Raw genomic sequence first — 20,417 nt, 5'->3', positions numbered from 1 at the left:
ATAAAAAAATTTATAAAAAATTTATTTGACATGTATCTAACTTAAACGGATGGAATTTGATGGGGATTGGTTTGTTATGCTAATTAGATTTATATATTGGGTCTTTGATAGGGAGTGGAATAAGACAGACAATTACAATGAAAATACTATTTAATATTGTAGACACAGAGATGGATTCATACTTTTTATGGACTAGCAGCGGTCTAAGTCCCTGCATCTCAGTGCTAGAGGCGTCACTACAAACACCCTGGTTCGAATCCAGGTTGTATTACATTTACATTTAAGTCATTTAGCAGACGCTCTTATCCAGAGCGACTTACAAATTGGTGCATTCACCTTATGATATCCAGTGGAACAACCACTTTACAATAGTGCATCTAACTCTTTTAAGGGGGGGGGTTAGAAGGATTACTTTATCCTATCCTAGGTATTCCTTAAAGAGGTGGGGTTTCAGGTGTCTCCGGAAGGTGGTGATTGACTCTGCTGACCTGGCGTCGTAAGGGAGTTTGTTCCACCATTGGGGTGCCAGAGCAGCGAACAGTTTTGACTGGGCTGAGCGGGAACTGTACTTCCTCAGAGGTAGGGAGGCGAGCAGGCCAGAGGTGGATGAACGCAGTGCCCTTGTTTGGGTGTAGGGCCTGATCAGAGCCTGAAGGTACGGAGGTGCCGTTCCCCTCACAGCTCCGTAGGCAAGCACCATGGTCTTGTAGCGGATGCGAGCTTCAACTGGAAGCCAGTGGAGAGAGCGGAGGAGCGGGGTGACGTGAGAGAACTTGGGAAAGTTGAACACCAGACGGGCTGCGGCGTTCTGGATGAGTTGTAGGGGTTTAATGGCACAGGCAGGGAGCCCAGCCAACAGCGAGTTGCAGTAATCCAGACGGGAGATGACAAGTGCCTGGAGGTCAACCGGCCGTGATTGTATCACAACCGGCCGTGATTGTGTCCCATTGCGCGGCGCACATTTGGCCCAGCGTCGTCCGGGTTTGATCGGTGTAGGCCGTCATTGAAAATAAGAATTTGTTCTTAACTGACTTGCCTAGTTAAATAAAAATATAAATCTGTTTATGTTCACAACGTCATCATTCTGTGTCGCTGTTGGGGTCTTAGAGACGTCATGTGTACACACACCCCCATCCTCAGAACTTCATGTTGATAACTATGCAAAGATGTTGCAAATGAAAAATCGTATAAAATATTGCTCTTTGGCAATTGCTGCGACCAGGTTGTTTTCGTCTGGACCCGTCAAGAACCCAGTCGTGTATTTTGACATCGCAGCTGACAACGAACCTCTGGGACGAATCATTATAGAGGTAGCTTGCTAACTAACGTAGCTAGCTAGCGTAGATGTGGACCCGTAGCAAGCTAAATCTGCCATTAGCCAGCTAACGTTAGCTAAGATAGCTACACAAAATAACAGTAAAAAAGGCAGATACACATACCTACATAGAATAACGCTATTTTCTGCACAAGTTGACGGTTAAATTTACGGCATGTCTAGTAGAGCTTGCTTAGCTAGTTATAATAGTTAGCTAGCTAGATAGGTAACCATGCTTAGTTGTTGTAGTACCTAAGCCCATTCATTTGCAGTTGGTTTTAGCTACAGTCACACCCCTCTTTCTGCTAAAGGGTAATGAGCTGATTGGGTTGTTGATAAGATTGTTAGCTAACGTTAGCTAGCTACGCTTGCTAAATGGCTAGTGTGTTCAACCAAGCATGTTCATGTAGAGAAAATGGCAAAACTATCCAGCTAGCTTCTAGCAATAAAGGCTATTATCTAACTAGCTGGCTATCAATACATTGTTTAGCCATAGATAACAACAGACTAGAAATAATCATGGGAACCAATCAATACATTAAACCTGCTTATCTACCTAACTAACCTGACATTGTCCTTTATTTACATTTTATTACAGTTGAATGCAGCTGCTGTGCCCAAAACAGCAGGTAAACATTGATTTGTGTTCTATAGAAATAGGCACTCAATGAGACTTACCTGGACAATGACAACAAATAAATAAAATACTGCACTGTATAACCTTACATTGTGTTTTTCTTAGTAGTGAATTGATGTTGTTGTTTTCTGACAGAGAACTTTAGAGCACTGTGCACTGGGGAACATGGCTTTGGATACAAAGGATCAGTGTTCCACAGAGTGATTCCTGAGTTCATGTGTCAGGTACTGTAGCCGGGCTTACCTTATCATAGAGCAGGGTTTCCCAAACTCGGTCCTGGGGTCTTCCATGGGTGCACATGTTCGTTTTTGCCCAAGCACTACTCACTCAGCTGATTAAAATAATCAACGCTTGATGAAGAGTTAATTATTTGAATCAGTTGTGTAGTGCTAGTGCAAAACCCAAAACGTGCACCCATGGAAGACCCCAGGACTGACTTTGGGAAACCTTGTCATAGAGAAACCTCTATTTCTATGTAAACAGTCTTGTTTGGCCATAGATTTGTGTTATATCAGTGTAACAACCTGTACAATATTTTGTATATGCTAATATGTAACTATGCTGTAACAGACTAACATTAGAAAGGACAGGAAGTTATGGAGTACAATAGGCTATCACTTTGACACTCTGTGTTCTGCAACGATTTAAATATTTTGGTCCCTCATTGAAATTGAATGTATCTCTACTTTAGCGACCCTGTGTTTATAAGCTCTGATATCGACTCTGCCACTGCGGAATGCTTTTGTGGCACAAGCGATGGCGCACAGGACTATGGGCCAGAAGGTTGAGGGTTTGCCCACCACTCCAGACAAGCTCACACTCCCTGCCTGTTTCATTACACTGGTGTCAGACATGATCGGACCTTGCCCCACAGATGTGTTAGGCCGGTGAGCGCGTTCCTGTAAGGTGTCGTCCTGTTAAGGCTAGCCCGAGGACATGCTCTTTGAAAGGAGGGAGTAAGTGTAGTGACCCAGGGCTTTTGGCCAGAAAGTTGAGGGTTTACCGACCACTGCGGACAAGCTCACTCTCCCTGCCTGTTTCATTACACTACTATACGTGGACAGCCCTTATGAAGGTTGTATTTATTTACAATGTTGTCTTAAAGTATGAGCACTGACTCACTCTGCCCTCAGGGAGGAGATTTCACGCATCACAACGGGACTGGAGGGAAGTCCATATACGGGACCAAGTTTAAAGACGAGAACTTCAAACTGAAACATACTGGGCCAGGTATGTTAGATCACTAAACCAGTGAACTCCTCTGTCTCTGACCTCTGTTCGCTTAATCACACTTTAGGTCCAAACTGAGCTGTTCCGGGCTGATCTAAACCGGGCTGATCTAAACTGGGCTGACCTGTACTGGGCTGAGCTGTACTGGGCTAGCCTGGTTATGCATCCACCGTTGTTGTTGGAACCATCCTGGATAAATTAGGGGGAAAATGCAATAGAAGACAGTACACTATGGTTAGTTGACCCTAGTGTGTAAAACATGCATTGAAGAGTTGTTGTAGGCTCTCCACTCCACTAGATGGCGATATTGACTACACAGACAGGTTATTTCAATACGGTACAAATGACCTACTTTCCAAGCAAGTCAACATCCCATCTAGCATACTTTTTTTTTTTACTAAACCTTAACCCCATGTTGATAAATGGACACTTCTTCAGCTCAGGGTGTGTTCTCTTGCATAATGACAACCTGGAAATAGACCTTTACCCAATCCAGATGTGTTCTAGCTGCTGCTCTATGCCCTACAGCCAGTTACCCCACAGTGTTCCTATCGATTTATTATGTTAAAGGACTTGATTCACAGAAACAAAGTTTGGAGAAATGGAAGCCTTCATAGTCATATTGTGTGTATATATACTGAACAAAAATATAAACGCAACATGTAAAGTGTTGGTCCCATGTTTCATGAGCTGAAATAAAAAAAATCCCAGACATTATTCATATGCACAAAAAACTAATTTCACTCAAATGTTGTGCACAAATTTGTCTATATCCCTGTTAGTGAGAATTTCTCCTTTGCCAAGATAATCTGTCCACCTGACAGGTGTGGCATATCAAGAAGCTGATTAAACAGCATGATATTTACACAGGTGCACCTTGTGCTGGGGACAATAAAAGGCCATTTTAAAATGTGCAGTTTTGTCACACAACAGAATGGCACAGATGTTTCAAGTTTTGAGGGAGCGTGCAATTGGCACTCTGACTGCAGGAATGTCCACCAGTGCTGTTGCCAGGAAATGTATTGTTAATTTCTCTACCATAAGCTGCTTCCAATGTCGTTTTAGAGAATTTGGCAGCACGTCCAACCAGCCTCACAACCGCAGACCATGTGTAACCACGCCAGCCCTCCACATCCGGCTCCTTCACCTGTGGGATCATCTGAGGGATGGTCTGGGGGTGCTGAGGAGTATTTCTGTCTGTAATAGAGCCCTTTTGTGGAGAAAAACTAATTCTGATTGGCTGGGCCTGGCTCCCCAGTGGGTGGTTATTTTGCCCTCACAGACTCACCCATGACTGCTTCCCTTCCGAGTTATGAGAAAATCCATACGTTAGGGCCTAATTTATTTATTTAAATTGACTGCTTTCCTTATATGAACTATAACTCAGTAAAATCTTTGAAATTGTACAAATTACCTCAACTAACCTGTACCCCGCACATTGACTCGGTACCGGTACCCCCGTATATAGCCTCGTTATTGTTATTTTATTGTGTTAGTTATTATTTTTTATTTTGTAAATATTTTCTTACCTCTTTTTATTGAACTGCATTGTTGGTTAAGGGCTTGTAACTAAGCATTTCACCGTTGTATTCGGCACATGTGACATACAATTTGATTTGATGTTGCGTTTTATATTTTTGTTCAGTATACAATTGACAATGTACATGAATGAACTGGTACTTTACTGCAAGCTCTGATGTTTCCATTGTTTTAGGTATCTTATCCATGGCAAATTCAGGGGCGAACACGAACGGTTCTCAGTTCTTCATCTGCACAGTTAAAACTGAATGGTAGGTTATGTTTTAGACACCAGTTAGACACAGAGTTGTGTTTTAGAATCATTTCCATTTTGGTCAGCGTCACTGCTGACTGCACCTCTCTCTCTCCGTCTCTCTCAGGTTGAATGATAAACACGTGGTCTTTGGTCAAGTGAAGGAGGGCATGGAGGTAGTCTTCAAGATGGAATCCTTTGGTTGTCATGACGGTGGTGTGGTAAAGAAAATCGCCATCACGGACTGTGGGGAGATCAAGTAAAATACACAGACAGACAGGTTGGAGAAGGTCACTATGGACAACAACTCTTGGAAACGTCCAAGTTTTTTGCTCTTCTGTTTTCCTCACCCAATTAAAGAATGACAACCACAAATACACCAGCTGTCTCTCATACATGTAGTCTCTTGTCAGCTGTCTCTAATACATGTAGTTTCTTGTCAGCTGTCTCTAATACATGTAGTCTCTTGTCAGCTGTCTCTCATACATCTAATCTCATTGTCTTTGGACAATGTGTTCTCCCTTCACACACACACTTACTCTATAGCATTTATACTGTCTGTACTCATGACAACTTCTCATGTTCATAGCCTGTGCTTTATACATTCAAGAGTTGTTGTATGGAGAGGTTTGGACTTTGGAGTAATTCAACACTGGTACTAAGATACCTCTGAAATGGGTGCTTTTTATTCTAGATGTCACTAATATTTTTCTAAAGAAAATCATCTATAAACTATTTAAGGCATGTATGATGGACCCGACACCTGTAGAATGTATAAAATAATGTTGTACATTTACTGCCAAATAAATCTATGTTTTTAGATTTGACTCTGTTGCTCAGTTTCATTGTGTCCTGCATGCCACCGTCACTAATTATTCCTGCTTTTAAGACTTCCTGGTACGGATCCCATGTCTTTTTTTAGACAGCCAGACCTCCACACAACTTCCTGTCCTTCAGAGCAGGATGTGACATCATACATTTGGCTTCTATTTGTCCATGAATCCCCCTATACTGGAATATCACTTGGCTAGGAACGAAGCTGTAAAGGTCAATTTACTGGAAATAAGGTACACTTACTGGAATTAAACGCTAAGATTTCTACAGTAGAAGTGCATTGACTATTTGTGTTTTAGCTGAAGAAGTCAATCTACAGTAATACCGTATTAGTATACAGGAATCCAGTCAGTAAAGAATGCTACAATAACTAGTATTGAATGAGCTATTAAGGTGTTCAGAATACAGATACAATATTTTATCAACTGTGTGGTGTCAACTATTTTCTCAAAACCAGTAACGTAAAGTATGACTTAAGTAGTTTTTGGGGGGTATCTGTACTTTACTATTTATATTTTTGACAACTTTTACTTTTATTCCACTACATTCCTAAGGAAAATAACAGACTTTTTACTCCCATACATTTTCCCTGACGGCAAAAGTACTTGTTACATTGCGACTGCTCAGGCAGGGCAGCAACATGGTCCAATTCAAGCACCTATCAATATAACGTGTTGTCATCCCTACTGCCTCTGATCTGGCGGGCTCACTAAACACAAATACTGTGTTTGTAACTGTCTGAGTGTACCCCTGACTGTCCCCAAATAAAAAATAAAAAAAAATGGAAAATCATGCCATCTGGTTGCTTTATATAAGAAATTTGATGTATAGCTTTCACGTTTTACTTTTATTCAAGTATGAAAATTGAGTGCCTTTTCCACCACTACATTAAGCACATTTAAAACCAGATGCTTTTAGACTTTTACTCAAGTAGTATTTTACTGGGTGACTTTCACTTATACTTAAGTAATTTTCTATTGAGGTATCTTTTCTCAGTGGTGAGGTATTGAGGTATTGAGGTATCTTTTCTCAGTGGTGTTAAGTACTTCAGTACTTAAGTACTACTTAAGTTCTTTTTTGGGGAATCTGTACTTTACTATTTATATCTTTGACAACTTTTACTTTTACTCCACTACATTCCGAATGCAAATAATGTACTTTTTACTCCTTAAATTTTCCCTGACACACAAAAGTACTCGTTACATTTAGAATGCTCAATCAGGACAGAATTATGGCACCAAACAATATAACGCTTTGTCATCCCTACTGTCTCTGATCAGGTGGACTCACAAAACACACCTACTGTGTTTGTAAATTATGGCTGAGTGTTGGAGTGTGCCCCTTTCTGTCCGGAATTAAAAATATAACAAAAATTGTGCCGTCTAGTTTGCTTAATATCAGGAATTTGATGTATAGCATTTACTTTTACTTTGTACTTTTACTCAAGTATAACAATTTAGTACTTTTTCTACCACTGTACTTAGGTACGTTTAAAACCAGATACTTTTAGACTTTTACTCAAGTAGTATTTTACTGGGTAAGTTTCACTTTTACTTCAGTCATTTTCTGTTAAGGTATCTTTACTTTTACTCAAGTATGACCATTGAGTACTTTTCCCACTGTCTTTACTTTTCCTTTCCTTTTTCCACCACTGCCGAAAACCACATTTAGTTTTATGCACACCGCCAACTTTATTTTGTGTGGGTTCTTACCATGGAAATAGGATGGCATCTTTCCATTTCTATGATTCTAGTTACTGTATTTCTATGGTGAGGTTCTTCCCTCTATTGTAGCGATGTTGTCTTTATTGTAAACAGAACACATCTCCCCTGTTGAAATGCAGTGAGAGTGGCCAGACCAAAGCCTGAAGAACCAGACTAAGTGTCTGGGTGGTGGTGGTGCTTATTAAGCTAATAGTTTATGAAAGTAAATAATGAACCAAACATAAAAAAACTCCCCTGGCTCTTAAACAAAACCATATGCGCTCTGACCTTCCAACAATTTGTTTGAATTCTCCAGTTACATTGTTGCCATAGAGACACTTTAGCCCCAGTTCTGTGTTTGAGCTAGGGATGTTGTAACAAACTTGATATCATTTGGGTCCCCACCCTCTTGTGAAGTTTAAGCTATTTGGAATTTCATGTCCAAGCCTGTGCATGGAAACTTGGCTTTGCAGACCACGTCCAGTGCGAAAGCCCTACTCATGCGAAACAATAACATGTTTACAATCATTAAAAGCAATGAAGTTGTTCTTGTATCACACACTTCTCCAACATCAACCCAAATACGGGGGCGTAACTCTGGTGTCAACCTCCGCGACCGCTCAGTGACACCAGCTCTCTGAGGCATCTTCCTCCTTCCTCCATTACACAACCAGCAACCCTCCGCAGTGCAGACCTGGGTTCACATATTATTTGAAATCATTTATAATACTTTATCTGTGCTTTATTGAGCTTGCCTGGTTTAATGGACCAATTATTCACATCACAATCAATCCGCTCCGCTCAGTCTTATGTCAGGGAGAAAAACCTGCAGATGTACTTTAAATACTGAAGGAAATGTACCGTACATTCAGGCCACGTCCAGAAATAACTGGTGTGATGTGTGTGATCTCATTTCTCTTCGCTGTAACATATAGACAATAAAGCTTTATTGTTCTGTATTGTAGCCCCTAATCCTAATCCCTGTGTAGATCTGAGAGGATTGGATAGGTGTATTTAAGCAATATGGTGAAATTCTATATGAGAGGATTGGATAGGTGTATTTAAGCAATATGGTGAAATTCTATATGAGAGGATTAGATAGGTGTATTTAAGCAATATGGTGAAATTATATCTAGCTCATCAGTGGGTAAGGCACAGTATACAGTTGTGTGTAGGTGTTCCAGTTGGTTGATCCCCTACCTAGGAAGGAATAGTAAACATTTACCAACGCACCGAAATAACACAATCCAGATATTTCCAATTCAACATTTATTTTATTCATCACAACACCTAATAGTACTAAAGCACTAAAGTCGTTTTTTGTTTTCCTAACTAACAAATAAGGCACATTTTGGAATGCCGTTTCATGGACGTGATGCAACAGAAGTGTTATTTTCTGTTTCCACAACAACCTCCCAGTCATCATCCTCCCAGTCATCATCCAACTCACTCACACCAATTCGACAATAGCATTACAATCTCAAAATGTTACAGACATCAAAGAACATAAACATCAACGTCTAATTGACCACGTAAGTGTTAAAACAGCACATTCAGTCAGTATGTATTAATTGGTACACACTATCGGTCAATTATACATTTTTATGACTAGTAACAATCAATTAGAAGTTGTTGAGAATGCTAAGAGTCCCAAATGGAACCCTATTTTCTCCATAATGTACTGCTTTTGATCAGAGCCCTCTATGGGCCCTGGTCGAAAGTAGTGCACTATAAAGGGAATAGGGTGCCATTTTGCACACGTCCGATGTAGCCCACTACATTACTGTGCTAAAATTAAATACATTGCACAAAGTAATACTTATTTTTCCATTTAAAAGCAAAACACATGCACATGCAAATTCTACAATAGTGTTTTGTCTCACACACTTGCTTAACAGAAGTAAATTACACTCTCTGTACTAAACTATGAATAAAAACATAACATTTCAGAGAAGTGCCTTGTAGCTGCTTTGAGCAAACTACAACTCACAGTTGAATGTGCATATACAGTGGAGAGTATCAGTCACTAAGATATAACAAAAAGATCTATTCTGCATGTTAACAGTATTATTGCGCAACCTAGTAAGATCTTAATCAATTATATAGAACTTGAATAACAAAACATTGGTAATTATGTCTGCCATTTCCTTAATAAGGTAATACTCGTAATAAAACATGAATGCATGCTACTCAAAGGACACAAATGGCAACTCATAGGCATATTAGTTAAAGCACTTGGGTATCATTCTGGGTTATTTAATACTGATGATAACATTTCTAAACTCAAAACAAAACACATAAAAAACAAAATGGCTTATCATTTAGTGAAGGGTATTAATAATTATGTACCAACTTTTTTTAATAGTAATCTATGTAGACATCAATATTTCCTTCTTAGTATAACTTTGTTGCGTATTTTATACAAAAAAAGTATTGTAAAAACTCTTCCCATAAATATTTCTGTAGGATAAACCCCTCAGATCATTGTAAAACATCAATGAAAAACTCAAAGCTTTATTTGTCTCAAAGCTTTATATAGGCCCTTTTTCACATAGAAAGCTTCAAAGCTGCATAACATTTCAGATCTAAGATCCTTTAAGATGATGGCCATCTAATATATACATATAAAAATCATTTGCTAAATATAATTTTCTGGGAAAAATAACTCTTGGGTTGTTTTCTTTAGCAAATTGCTTAGAAAATGTAACATCTATAAAGTTTATTCCAAAATACACATCTTTCATAGAAAATAACAAATCCATATGTAAATTCAGGACAAAAAACACATCTGAAAAAGTATTTGTATACTGCATATTTAAAATGCATAACACAATGTATTAACTGCTTCCATTAGCTCGTATTATATGCCATCTCAAACACATGGCTTCTTCTTCATAAACTTGTCTGGTCGGAATCAGACTATCCTCCAAAAATATCTCAGCTGATTTTTCCTTATATTCTTCAAGATATTTCTTATATTCTTAAGGATATTCTTATCATTGTATTCCTTAAAAGTCAGAGCACTCATAAGCCTACTGTGTATTAATTTTGATCAGTATTAGCACTTTTGGTTTAGTTGGCTAATACCCAAGCTAATGGAAACGGCTAATGGAAACATATAGTGATACACTGCTGTTGTGAAGCAAATAAAGCCTAGACCAGAATATATGGTCATGTTTGGATAGCAGCAGTGTTCTGCTCAGTTGTAGTGAAAAGATAGAATTGATCCCAACGTTATGTGGGGAGAAAATAATAATCTACTATGACCTGTAATCAATGAATGAAACCCCTGTGTATCAATACACAATTCACATCAAATATGGTCGACTATTCTTTCCTTCCAAGCCCCTTTTTGTTCAGATGATAATAATAAAATATCCATAGAATGGCTATGCTACATCTCCCAACCACTATATATACACCTCTACCTACATGTACATATTACCTCAACTAACCGGCGCCCCCGCACATTGACTCTGTACTGGTACCCCCTGTATATAGTCTCGCTATTGTTATTTTTACTGCTGCTCTTTAATTACTTGTTACTTTTATTTCTTATTCTTATCCATGTTTTTTTAACTGCATTGTTGGTTAGGGGCTTGTAAGTAAGCATTTCACTGTAAGGTGAACGCCTGTTGTATTCAGCGCATGTGACTAATTACATTTGATTTGATTTCTAGCCTAATATTTAATGAGTAGGCTACTATCCTGTAACCTGATTCCAGATGTGATTGTGCTGTGACAATGACTATAGGGGTTGGCAAGAAAGCACCAACAAATCTGGAACCAGGCTTCACCTCCCCACATACATGTAACTAACACCAACTGAGTGTGATGGTCCAAGTTGTAACAAATTATGCTTAATGCATTGTTCTGTATCCACACATTGAATGAAAGATTACAGACCAAGCTCATACTTGTGTGTGTTGAATCAATCAATAAGTCATAAACAGACTATCTCAAAAAGCGAAAGGCTGGGATTCAATCCGATCGCGGGTTAAAGGCATTGCAGCTTTTAAAAGGCAATGTTCCCTCGTTCGCGGAGATCCCATTCACAATAAACGCTGTATATGTCGACTCAATCGGAAATGGCCTTTAAAAGCCACAAACCATATCATATTGAATCCCGGCCAAAGTTAAAAGAACGAGGATGAGGTCTACAGCTTTTAGTGCAAACCTCATTCACATTAGTGTACTGACTACAAAATAACATTGTTGTTGATTCCATGACAACAGACTAACTACAGTGTGTGTGATTTTTGCCAGATGCTTTAGTTACTGCGTCCAAACTCAACAAAATGGTGTTGAGGAAAACATTAGCCAGTTCTCATTGCTAATGGGGTAATAGTATTGTTTTCCCATATGTATTCACATCTTGAACCAGCATCAGACTTGGCAAAACACTACCTAACAGTTACTTCTAGCCATGAGTTAATTACAGCTCCAAACTAAGTTCAAATCTCCTTTTTATTCATTTTCCGTCCAATTTTTCAAAATAATTATTCTCTTTTTACAAGGCACTAGTACTTTTCGGATAATAGAAAATTTACAACTATGAATTCAACCTTTATAGAGCCATTAAACACGTTCTAAATATTGGAGAAGCCAATGTGTTTGATTTGAAAAATACACCTCCGCTTTGAACAGTGGTAGCAAACTTCTCTTCAACTATACTCACAAAATAACATGTTCCAAGAGTGTCAATAGCCTTCATTGCTAAGATACAACTATACCCACTATTACAAAATGTTGGATCAAAAATATTCTTCACTCTAGGTCCTCCAACTATAAAGTTGAAAGTATAGACCTATATCTTTGTAAACAGAGGTAATGGTTAGTTACGTCTCTTCTATTAAAGACACGATTTAACGTTTAAATCATGATAGGATGTGGAATCAAACACACAGAAACATAAACTTAATCCATCACCACACTTACAAAACGTCCTCTGATAAAATACAAACGTCCATTTTGTTACAAGACAACATTTCCACTTCTCCACTTCTTTCTCCTTTACCAACCATTATAGCAATCTTACCTCCATCCCCCATCTCTCTTTTCTCCAGACATAATTTACTGCTGTCACTTGTTTGACACATTATGAAGGGGTTAAACCCCTTGGAAACAGAAATTAGTAAGATTCACTGATATATTTCTGGGTCAAACTGTCTTAAAGTAGCGTTACAAGATCGCAACAGCTCTATTGGTCAGCTGTGTGTCCTACAAAAGATTGCAAAAATTTGCAATTGCAATAGGGATATTAAAAAAACACTTTGAAATGTATAATGAGTACTTATCTATATACCATTTGAAATACCAGTTGTAATCAACTATGTCAATCTCCTGGCATCCTACACCAAATAGATGAGTTGTAAATGCTGGCCAGACATAACACTGCTGAAGTGCAGTCCTGAATAAGACTATTGTTTGCTTACATACAGTGCAGGACGGGATTACTTTTCAAGAAACTCATTACAAAAATAAAATGATTGTTTGGAAGTAAACTGTCAAATTAGGTAGGGAAATAAGACTACAGCATTGCCGATAGATTGAACCTAATACTTAAGAGTCTAAATATGAAGGGGATATTGGCTAAGAGAAACTAGATATCCAGCCTTTATCATCACAGAAACTGCTGTTATTGCATAGTTGACTTTTGACAGGCAAATGTTAAAATCTTGTCAATTCGATGAATACCTAAATAATACCCTACTTTCATTGCCGATGTAAATGCACAGCTTGTTTAATACGAAACATCAACGTTATTATCACTGTACTACACCTAAACGAAGAACGACTCTATCTCAACCTACAGTCGTTTCTAAAGACAAGTGGAAGCAGTTACACAATAATACTTTGATATACAAACATACACAAATACATATAGTGTACACACACACACACACACACACACACACACACACACACACACACACACACACACACACACACACACACACACACACACACACACACACACACACACACACATACACATACACTTACACACACACATATATATGTCCCAGTTTAAATCAATAAAAAATTGCACAACAGACAAACGGACGACAAATAATAAATACGCCACAAGTAACATGTAAGCCAGGGATGTTTGGTACGGTATCCCTCAGTTAATCAATCAATAATCAATTCATAATTAATTCACAGTTATTCATGTATAAGTTGACCTTTGACCCAGACATTGCCCCCGACATTGACCCCTTGATCCCGACTTGAGCCCATGACGATAATTACTTTAGCATCACTAGAAGGCCTGTCTCTGTCTGTTTTAATGCTCCCCACACACTTCACTTGACAGGGAAAATTAAGGCAGAACTCTTCTGTAAACACAAAACCAACAGACTTCCAAAGTGAGGGAATAAAACCCCAAGGGGTGGGCAATACTGTCAGTGACAACAATATCATATTATACACACATTGGATGTCGGTTACATGGTTTTTAGGCTAGGGTACACAAGGCCACAAGGCCCTGTCAGGGCTGAGGTTTATCCTTGCACAGTTCTTTGATCAGTTTCTCCCATGCCCTTGCCATTAGGAAAAGGACAGGAATTGAGCTTAGTGACAAACCTCTGCAAAATAATGTTTACCAGCTAATTCAGAGATGGGAGATGATGGGGGAGGGAGAGGGGAGAGAGAGGTGATGGGGAGAGAGAGGGAAGGGAGAAGTGATGGGGAGGGAGAAGTGATGGGGAGGGAGGAGAGGGAGAGGTGATGGGAGGGAGAGGTAATGGGGAGGGAGGGGAGGGAGAGGTGATGGGGAGAGAGAATGGAGGGAGAGGTGATGGGGAGAGAGAAGGGAGGGAGAGGTGATGGGGGAGATGGGAGTTAGAGGTGATGAGGGGGAAGGTAGAGGTGATGAGGGGGAAGGTATAGGTGATGAGGGGAGGGAGAGGTGATGGGGAGGGGGAGGTGATAGGGGAGGTAGAGGTGATGGTGGAGAGGAGAGGGAGAGGTGATGGGGAGAGGGGAGGGAGAGGTGATGGGGAGAGGGGAGGGAGAGGTGATGGGGAGAGGGGAGGTAGAGGTGATGGAGGGGAGAGGGGAGAGAGAGGTGATGGGGAGAGGGGAGGCAGAGGTTATGGGGAGAGGGGAGGCAGAGGTGATGGAGGGAGTGGTGATGGGGAGAGGGGAGGTAGAGATGATAGGGGAGGGAGAGGTGATGGGGGAGAGGAGAGGTGATGTGAAGAGGGTGGGAAAGGATGAGAAGGAGGGGAGGCAAGGGAGGCAGTATTGGTGAGGACAGTGAGGTTCCGCTCTTTCCCAGGAGGGGGAAGAGGCAAATGGGAAGGCAGTACAGGAGGGTTGCTAGGTTTCTCTCTGACGGAGGAGGAGGAGAGGGTCACGAAATGGTTCCTCTCTTTTTGAGGAAATTAGAGGGTTCAGGTTAGTAAGGTATTATTGCACTCTTCGGCAGTAGTAGCCCAGGACTTTGCATTTCTCACACAGGTGCTGAGGGTGCTCCTTACTCTGGTCTGAGACGTCCAGGCCATCAGGCTTCTCCAACGGACGCTAAGGGAGGGAGGAGGGATAGAAGGATGAGAGGGAAGTAGGAATATGGAGAGGGAAAGAGGAAGGGGGAGAAAGGGTAGAGAAAGAGGGATGAGAGAGAGGGAGGGAGGTAGAGAAAGAGAGGTGAGAGAGTCATCACATACAAGTATACACACTATAGAAACAGTTTGTTATACTAAAGTGTTTGCTATGGTGCTAACATGGCAGGGGAACAGAGTTAACCTCTGTTCTAAATTGGGTGCTAACCACACACTGACAATTCAACACACACACATACCAAGCCTTCTATTTGCCAGCAGATTGTTTGGGTACTACTCAAACCAGCTCTGTTGTATCCCACATTCTCAGTGATTTGGCCACAATAACTAACCCTGAATGTTTTCAGACCTGGAGTCAGTGTACTTTGTGTTACTGGTTTCAGAGCTGTGGCAAACAACCTTAACAGATCCCCCTCTCTCTCTCTCTCTCTCTCACTCACACAATATAATTACAGAGGCTGTGTCCAAAACGGTACCCTGTTCTTTATGTAGTGCACTACTTTTGATCAGAGCTTTATGGACGCCATTTGGGACATAGACTCTCTCTCTAACACGGCACACAGTATAATTACAGAAAGAGGTCCAAGGCACATGTTTGCTGATATAAACCTGCATGAAAATACCAGCTACACCACTGAGAATAATCGCTTTCTTGGAAAGGCTATGGAGGACAACAGAGGGTATCATTCAGCGCCAACGGTTTGTTGGATGTCAATCACATACATTACTCTGCAATCATTTACTTCCCCACCCATTGTTCTTACAGAGTTTATTTTATAATACTGTTATTGTTTCCAGACAGATGGTCTCAGACTTATTCTTTAACTTGTCAAAACCAGAGCTCGTATTCATAAAGCATCTCTGATATAAAGTCAGTTTTGCCTTTTAGATCACAATGATTAGTATTATATGGACAGAGCGGACCTGATCCTAGATCAGCATTTCTACTCTGAGACGCTTTATAAATATGGGCCCAGGTTGCCAAGGAACAGCGCAAGGAGACAATGCAGTCAACCTTCACCTTGACTGTCTGCCACTAGTTTAAAAACTAACTGATAACAACATGAAATACATATCAAACATACCCACAATGTGAGGTTTGGCTTCCAAAATATGATATACAGTACTTGATTAATAAAAGTATATGTTTCATAGGAGAAAGGATCTGGTATTTAAACATCTTAGGTTTTAGGTTGAAGGACTGAATCCGCCCGGTTGAACTGTATATTTATTTAATGGATAAACATGTTTTTCATTCCAGAGACAGATTCTGTCCGGCCATAGATGTCCTGTCTTAAAGTCATGAAATGTGAAAACTATAGAAGCAAATCTAGAAGACTATAGAGTAAATATAGGATCTAGAAAACTATAGAGCAGAAAGAGGGTATAGAAGACTATAGATCAGATAGAGGTTCTAGAAAACTATAGAAGATTATAGAACAGATAGAGGATCTAGAAGACTATAGAACAGATAGAGGTTCTAGAAGACTAGAGCAAATAGGGGATCTAGAAGACTAGAATACTATTGAGTAGATAGAGGAGCTAGACACCTATAGAACAGATAGAGGATCCAAAAAACTATAGAATATAGAACAGATAGAGGATCTAGAAGAATATAGAACAGATAGAAGTTCTAAAAGACTATAGAGCAGATAGGGGATCTAGAAGACTAGAATACAATAGAGTATATAGAGGGTCTAGACGACTATAGAACAGATAGAGGTTCTAGAAGACTATAGAGCAGATATAGGTTCTAGAAGACTATAGAAGACTAGAACAGCTAGAGGATCTAGAAGACTATAGAACAGATGGTGGTTCTAGAAGAATATAGAAGACTATAGAACAGATAGAGGATCTAGACTATAGAGCAGATAGAGGATCTAGAATATAGAGTAGATATATCTAGAAGACTATAGAGCAGATAGAGGATCTAGAAGGCTATAGAAGACTATGGAACAGATAGAGGATCTAGAAGACTATGGAACAGATAGAGGATCTAGAAGACTATAGAGCAGATAGAGGATCTAGAAGACTATAGAAGAATATAGAACAGATAGAGTATCCAGAAGACTATAGAACAGATAGAGGATCTAGAAGACTTTAGAACAGATAGAGGATCTAGAAGAATATAGAAGACTATAGAACAGATAGATGATCTGGAAGACTATACAACAGATATAAGTTCTAAAAGACTATAGAGCAGATAGGGGATCTAGACAACTATAGAACAGATAGAGATCTAGAAGACTATAGAACAGATGGAGGGTCTAGACTATAGAGCAGATAGAGGATCTAGACTATAGAGCAAATAGAGGATCTAGAAGACAATAGAGCAGATAGAGGATCTAGAAGACTATAGAGCAGATAGAGGATCTAGAAGACTATAGAAGATGACAGAGCAGATAGAGGATCTAGAAGACTATAAACGACTATGGAACAGATAGAGGATCTAGAAGACTATAGAACAGATGGAGGGTCTAGACTATAGAGCAGATAGAGGATCTAGACTATAGAGCAAATAGAGGATCTAGAAGACAATAGAGCAGATAGAGGATCTAGAAGACTATAGAGCAGATAGAGGATCTAGAAGACTATAGAACAGATAGAGGATCTAGAAGACTATAGAGCAGATAGAGGATCTAGAAGACTATAGAGCAGATAGAGGATCTAGTAGATTACAGAAAACTATAGAACAAATAGGGGATCTAGAAGACTATAGAGCAGATAGAGGTTCCAGAAGACTAAAGAAGACTATAGAACATATAGAGCGTCTAGAAAAATATAGAACAGATAGAAGTTTCCCAATAAAGATTATAGAGCAGATAGGGGATCTAGAAGACTAGAATACTATAGAGTAGACAGAGGATCTAGACGACTATAGAGCAGATAGAGGATTTAGAAGACTATAGAACAGATTGAGGTTATAGAAGACTGTAGAAGACTGTAGAAGACTATAAAACAGATAGAGGCTATAGAAGACTATAGAAGACTACAGAACAGATAGAGGTTATAGAAGACTATAGAACAGATAGAGGTTGTAGAAGACTATAGCAGACTGTAGAACAAATAGAGGTTATAGAAGACTATAGAACAGATAGAGGTTATAGAAGACTGTAGAAGACTATAAAACAGATAGAGGCTATAGAAGACTATAGAACAGATTGAGATTATAGAAGACTGTAGAAGACTGTAGAAGACTATAAAACAGATAGAGGCTATAGAAGACTATAGAAGACTACAGAGCAGATAGAGGTTATAGAAGACTATAGAACAGATAGAGGTTATAGAAGACTGTAGAAGACTATAAAACAGATAGAGGCTATAGAAGACTATAGAACAGATTGAGATTATAGAAGACTGTAGAAGACTGTAGAAGACTATAAAACAGATAGAGGCTATAGAAGACTATAGAAGACTACAGAGCAGATAGAGGTTATAGAAGACTATAGAACAGATAGAGGTTATAGAAGACTATAGCAGACTGTAGAACAAATAGAGGTTATAGAAGACTATAGAAGACTATAGAACAGATTGAGGCTATAGAAGACTATAGCAGACTATAGAACAAATAGAGGTTATAGAAGACTATAGCAGACTGTAGAAGACTATAGAGCAGATAGAGGTTATAGAAGACTATAGCAGACTGTAGAACAAATAGAGGTTATAGAAGACTATAGCAGACTGTAGAAGACTATAGAGCAGATAGAGATTATAGAAGACTATAGCAGACTGTAGAACAAATAGAGGTTATAGAAGACTATAGCAGACTGTAGAAGACTATAGAGCAGATAGAGGTTATAGAAGACTATAGAGGATATATGTAACTCATCTGTGATTTTTAATCTGATTGTTTAACTCTGACTCGTGGGACTTTAATGGTCTGCCTGGCATTAATGGAGTACAGTATTTGATGCTATTGTGAAGGTCAGGACTCAGGTCAGGATATTTTTATTTATCTCAGCACCTAACAGAAACTGTTGAGGACATGAAGACTTGCAGTAAAGCAAATCTGGGAATCAGATACCAAAGTCGGAGAATATGTAAAATATACAATGTTAAATTCATTTCCCTCAGTCCTTTCTGTTAGAGCGTGTGTGTGTGTGTGTGTGTGTGTGTGTGTGTGTGTGTGTGTTGTACAGTACGTGGGGGTTAGCTGTCCATTCTCAAACGCTGACATTGGGAAACATGTGAAGTGGGTGAGATTGCGAATGTGAGGAATTTGCCCGCAAGTGTGGTTCTAGCCACAACACACACACACACACACACACACACACACACACACACACACACACACACACACACACACACACACACACACACACAGAAAAAGAGAGGGAAAAGAGCATGCTTTCCCCACCAGCTAGTTCCATTGAACAGAGACTTTTCTCTGTCGTTTTGGTGAGAATAATCACTGTGACTGCTGCCCTTTCATGGTGACGTGATACTTTCGCATCATCCGTTTGATCTGGGGAAGTCGCCTGATATTACTTGAAGCATTCTATCATTGACGTACAGTTAGTTATCTGTATGTCTATTTTGTTGTTGTGACTGTAACCATAGCTACAGTATAGCGGAACCTTCAATGCAATTGAAGAATGGATGAAGAGCCATGCAAATTATTGCTGCATGTCCAAACCCAAAGCAACTGTAAGAGGTGCGTAACTGGCTGCAGGGAAGTCAGGCGCAGGAGAACAGAAATGGGTAACAACCGGAGCAGTTTAAAACCTCTCTGGACCACCCATCCCGGATCCGGGATAACTGTCATCAGAAACGCTGACTAGTATAGCCTAGCCTAGTGCAACAGGGATATAATATAATATAATTTCATGAAATCACAAGTCCAATACAGCAAATGAAAGATAAACATCTTGTGAATCCAGCCAACATGTCCGGTTTTTAAAATGTTTTACAGCGAAAACACAACATATATTTATGTTAGCTCACCACCATATCCCAAAAAACACAGCCATATTTTCACAGCAAAGATAGCTTTCACAAAACCCACAAATAGAGATAAAATTAATCACTAACCTTTGAACAACTTCATCAGATGACAGTCATATGACATCATGTTATACAATACATTTATGTTTTGTTCGATTATGTGCATATTTATAGCCAGAAATCGTGGTTTTACATTGGCGCCGTGTTCAGAAATGGCACCAAAATAGCCAGAATAATTACAGAGAGCAACGTGAAATACAGAAATACTCATCATAAAACTTTGATGAAAAATACATGTTGTACTTATAATTAAAGATAAACATCTTGTGAAACCAGCCAACATATCCGATTTTTAAAATGTTTTACAGCGAAAACACAACATATATTTATGAAAGCTCACCACAATATCCAAAAA

At 39.4% G+C, this 20,417-nt stretch overlaps 2 protein-coding genes across 2 annotated transcripts in view; one reads left to right on the top strand and one right to left on the bottom strand.

Moving 5' to 3' along the window:
• The first annotated feature begins 1,063 nt into the window (after positions 1 to 1,063).
• Positions 1,064 to 5,780, top strand: ppifa (peptidylprolyl isomerase Fa). Its single transcript, XM_055902773.1, has 6 exons — positions 1,064 to 1,310; positions 1,914 to 1,944; positions 2,088 to 2,176; positions 3,086 to 3,182; positions 4,897 to 4,972; positions 5,081 to 5,780. Exons 1-6 carry the CDS (start codon positions 1,065 to 1,067, stop codon positions 5,214 to 5,216), a joined length of 675 nt encoding a protein of 224 aa, XP_055758748.1. The 5' UTR covers position 1,064; the 3' UTR covers positions 5,217 to 5,780.
• A 2,964-nt stretch (positions 5,781 to 8,744) lies between these two features.
• Positions 8,745 to 20,417, bottom strand: part of LOC129836492 (zinc finger CCHC domain-containing protein 24) — a 135,114-nt gene continuing 123,441 nt past the window's right edge. Inside the window, exon 4 of the mRNA XM_055902772.1 lies at positions 8,745 to 15,020. Coding sequence (XP_055758747.1) covers positions 14,907 to 15,020 — 114 coding nt within the window. The 3' untranslated portion in view covers positions 8,745 to 14,906. The remainder of the gene's footprint in view (positions 15,021 to 20,417) is intronic.

The sequence above is a fragment of the Salvelinus fontinalis genome, chromosome 37 (assembly GCF_029448725.1).
Source record: "Salvelinus fontinalis isolate EN_2023a chromosome 37, ASM2944872v1, whole genome shotgun sequence".
Taxonomy (NCBI): domain Eukaryota; kingdom Metazoa; phylum Chordata; class Actinopteri; order Salmoniformes; family Salmonidae; genus Salvelinus; species Salvelinus fontinalis.
Note: the sequence above shows the minus strand (reverse complement) of the source record. Positions and strands in the feature narration are given on the sequence as shown.

What these genes read in the sequence shown, in the direction of transcription:
- ppifa (XM_055902773.1), top strand. Translation starts at nt 1,065, where the DNA reads ATGTTCACAACGTCATCATTCTGTGTCGCTGTTGGGGTCTTAGAGACG. An exon ending in TGGGACGAATCATTATAGAG is followed by an intron (nt 1,311 to 1,913) that starts GTAGCTTGCTAA and finishes ATTTTATTACAG; the next exon opens with TTGAATGCAGCTGCTGTGCC. An exon ending in TTCCTGAGTTCATGTGTCAG is followed by an intron (nt 2,177 to 3,085) that starts GTACTGTAGCCG and finishes CTCTGCCCTCAG; the next exon opens with GGAGGAGATTTCACGCATCA.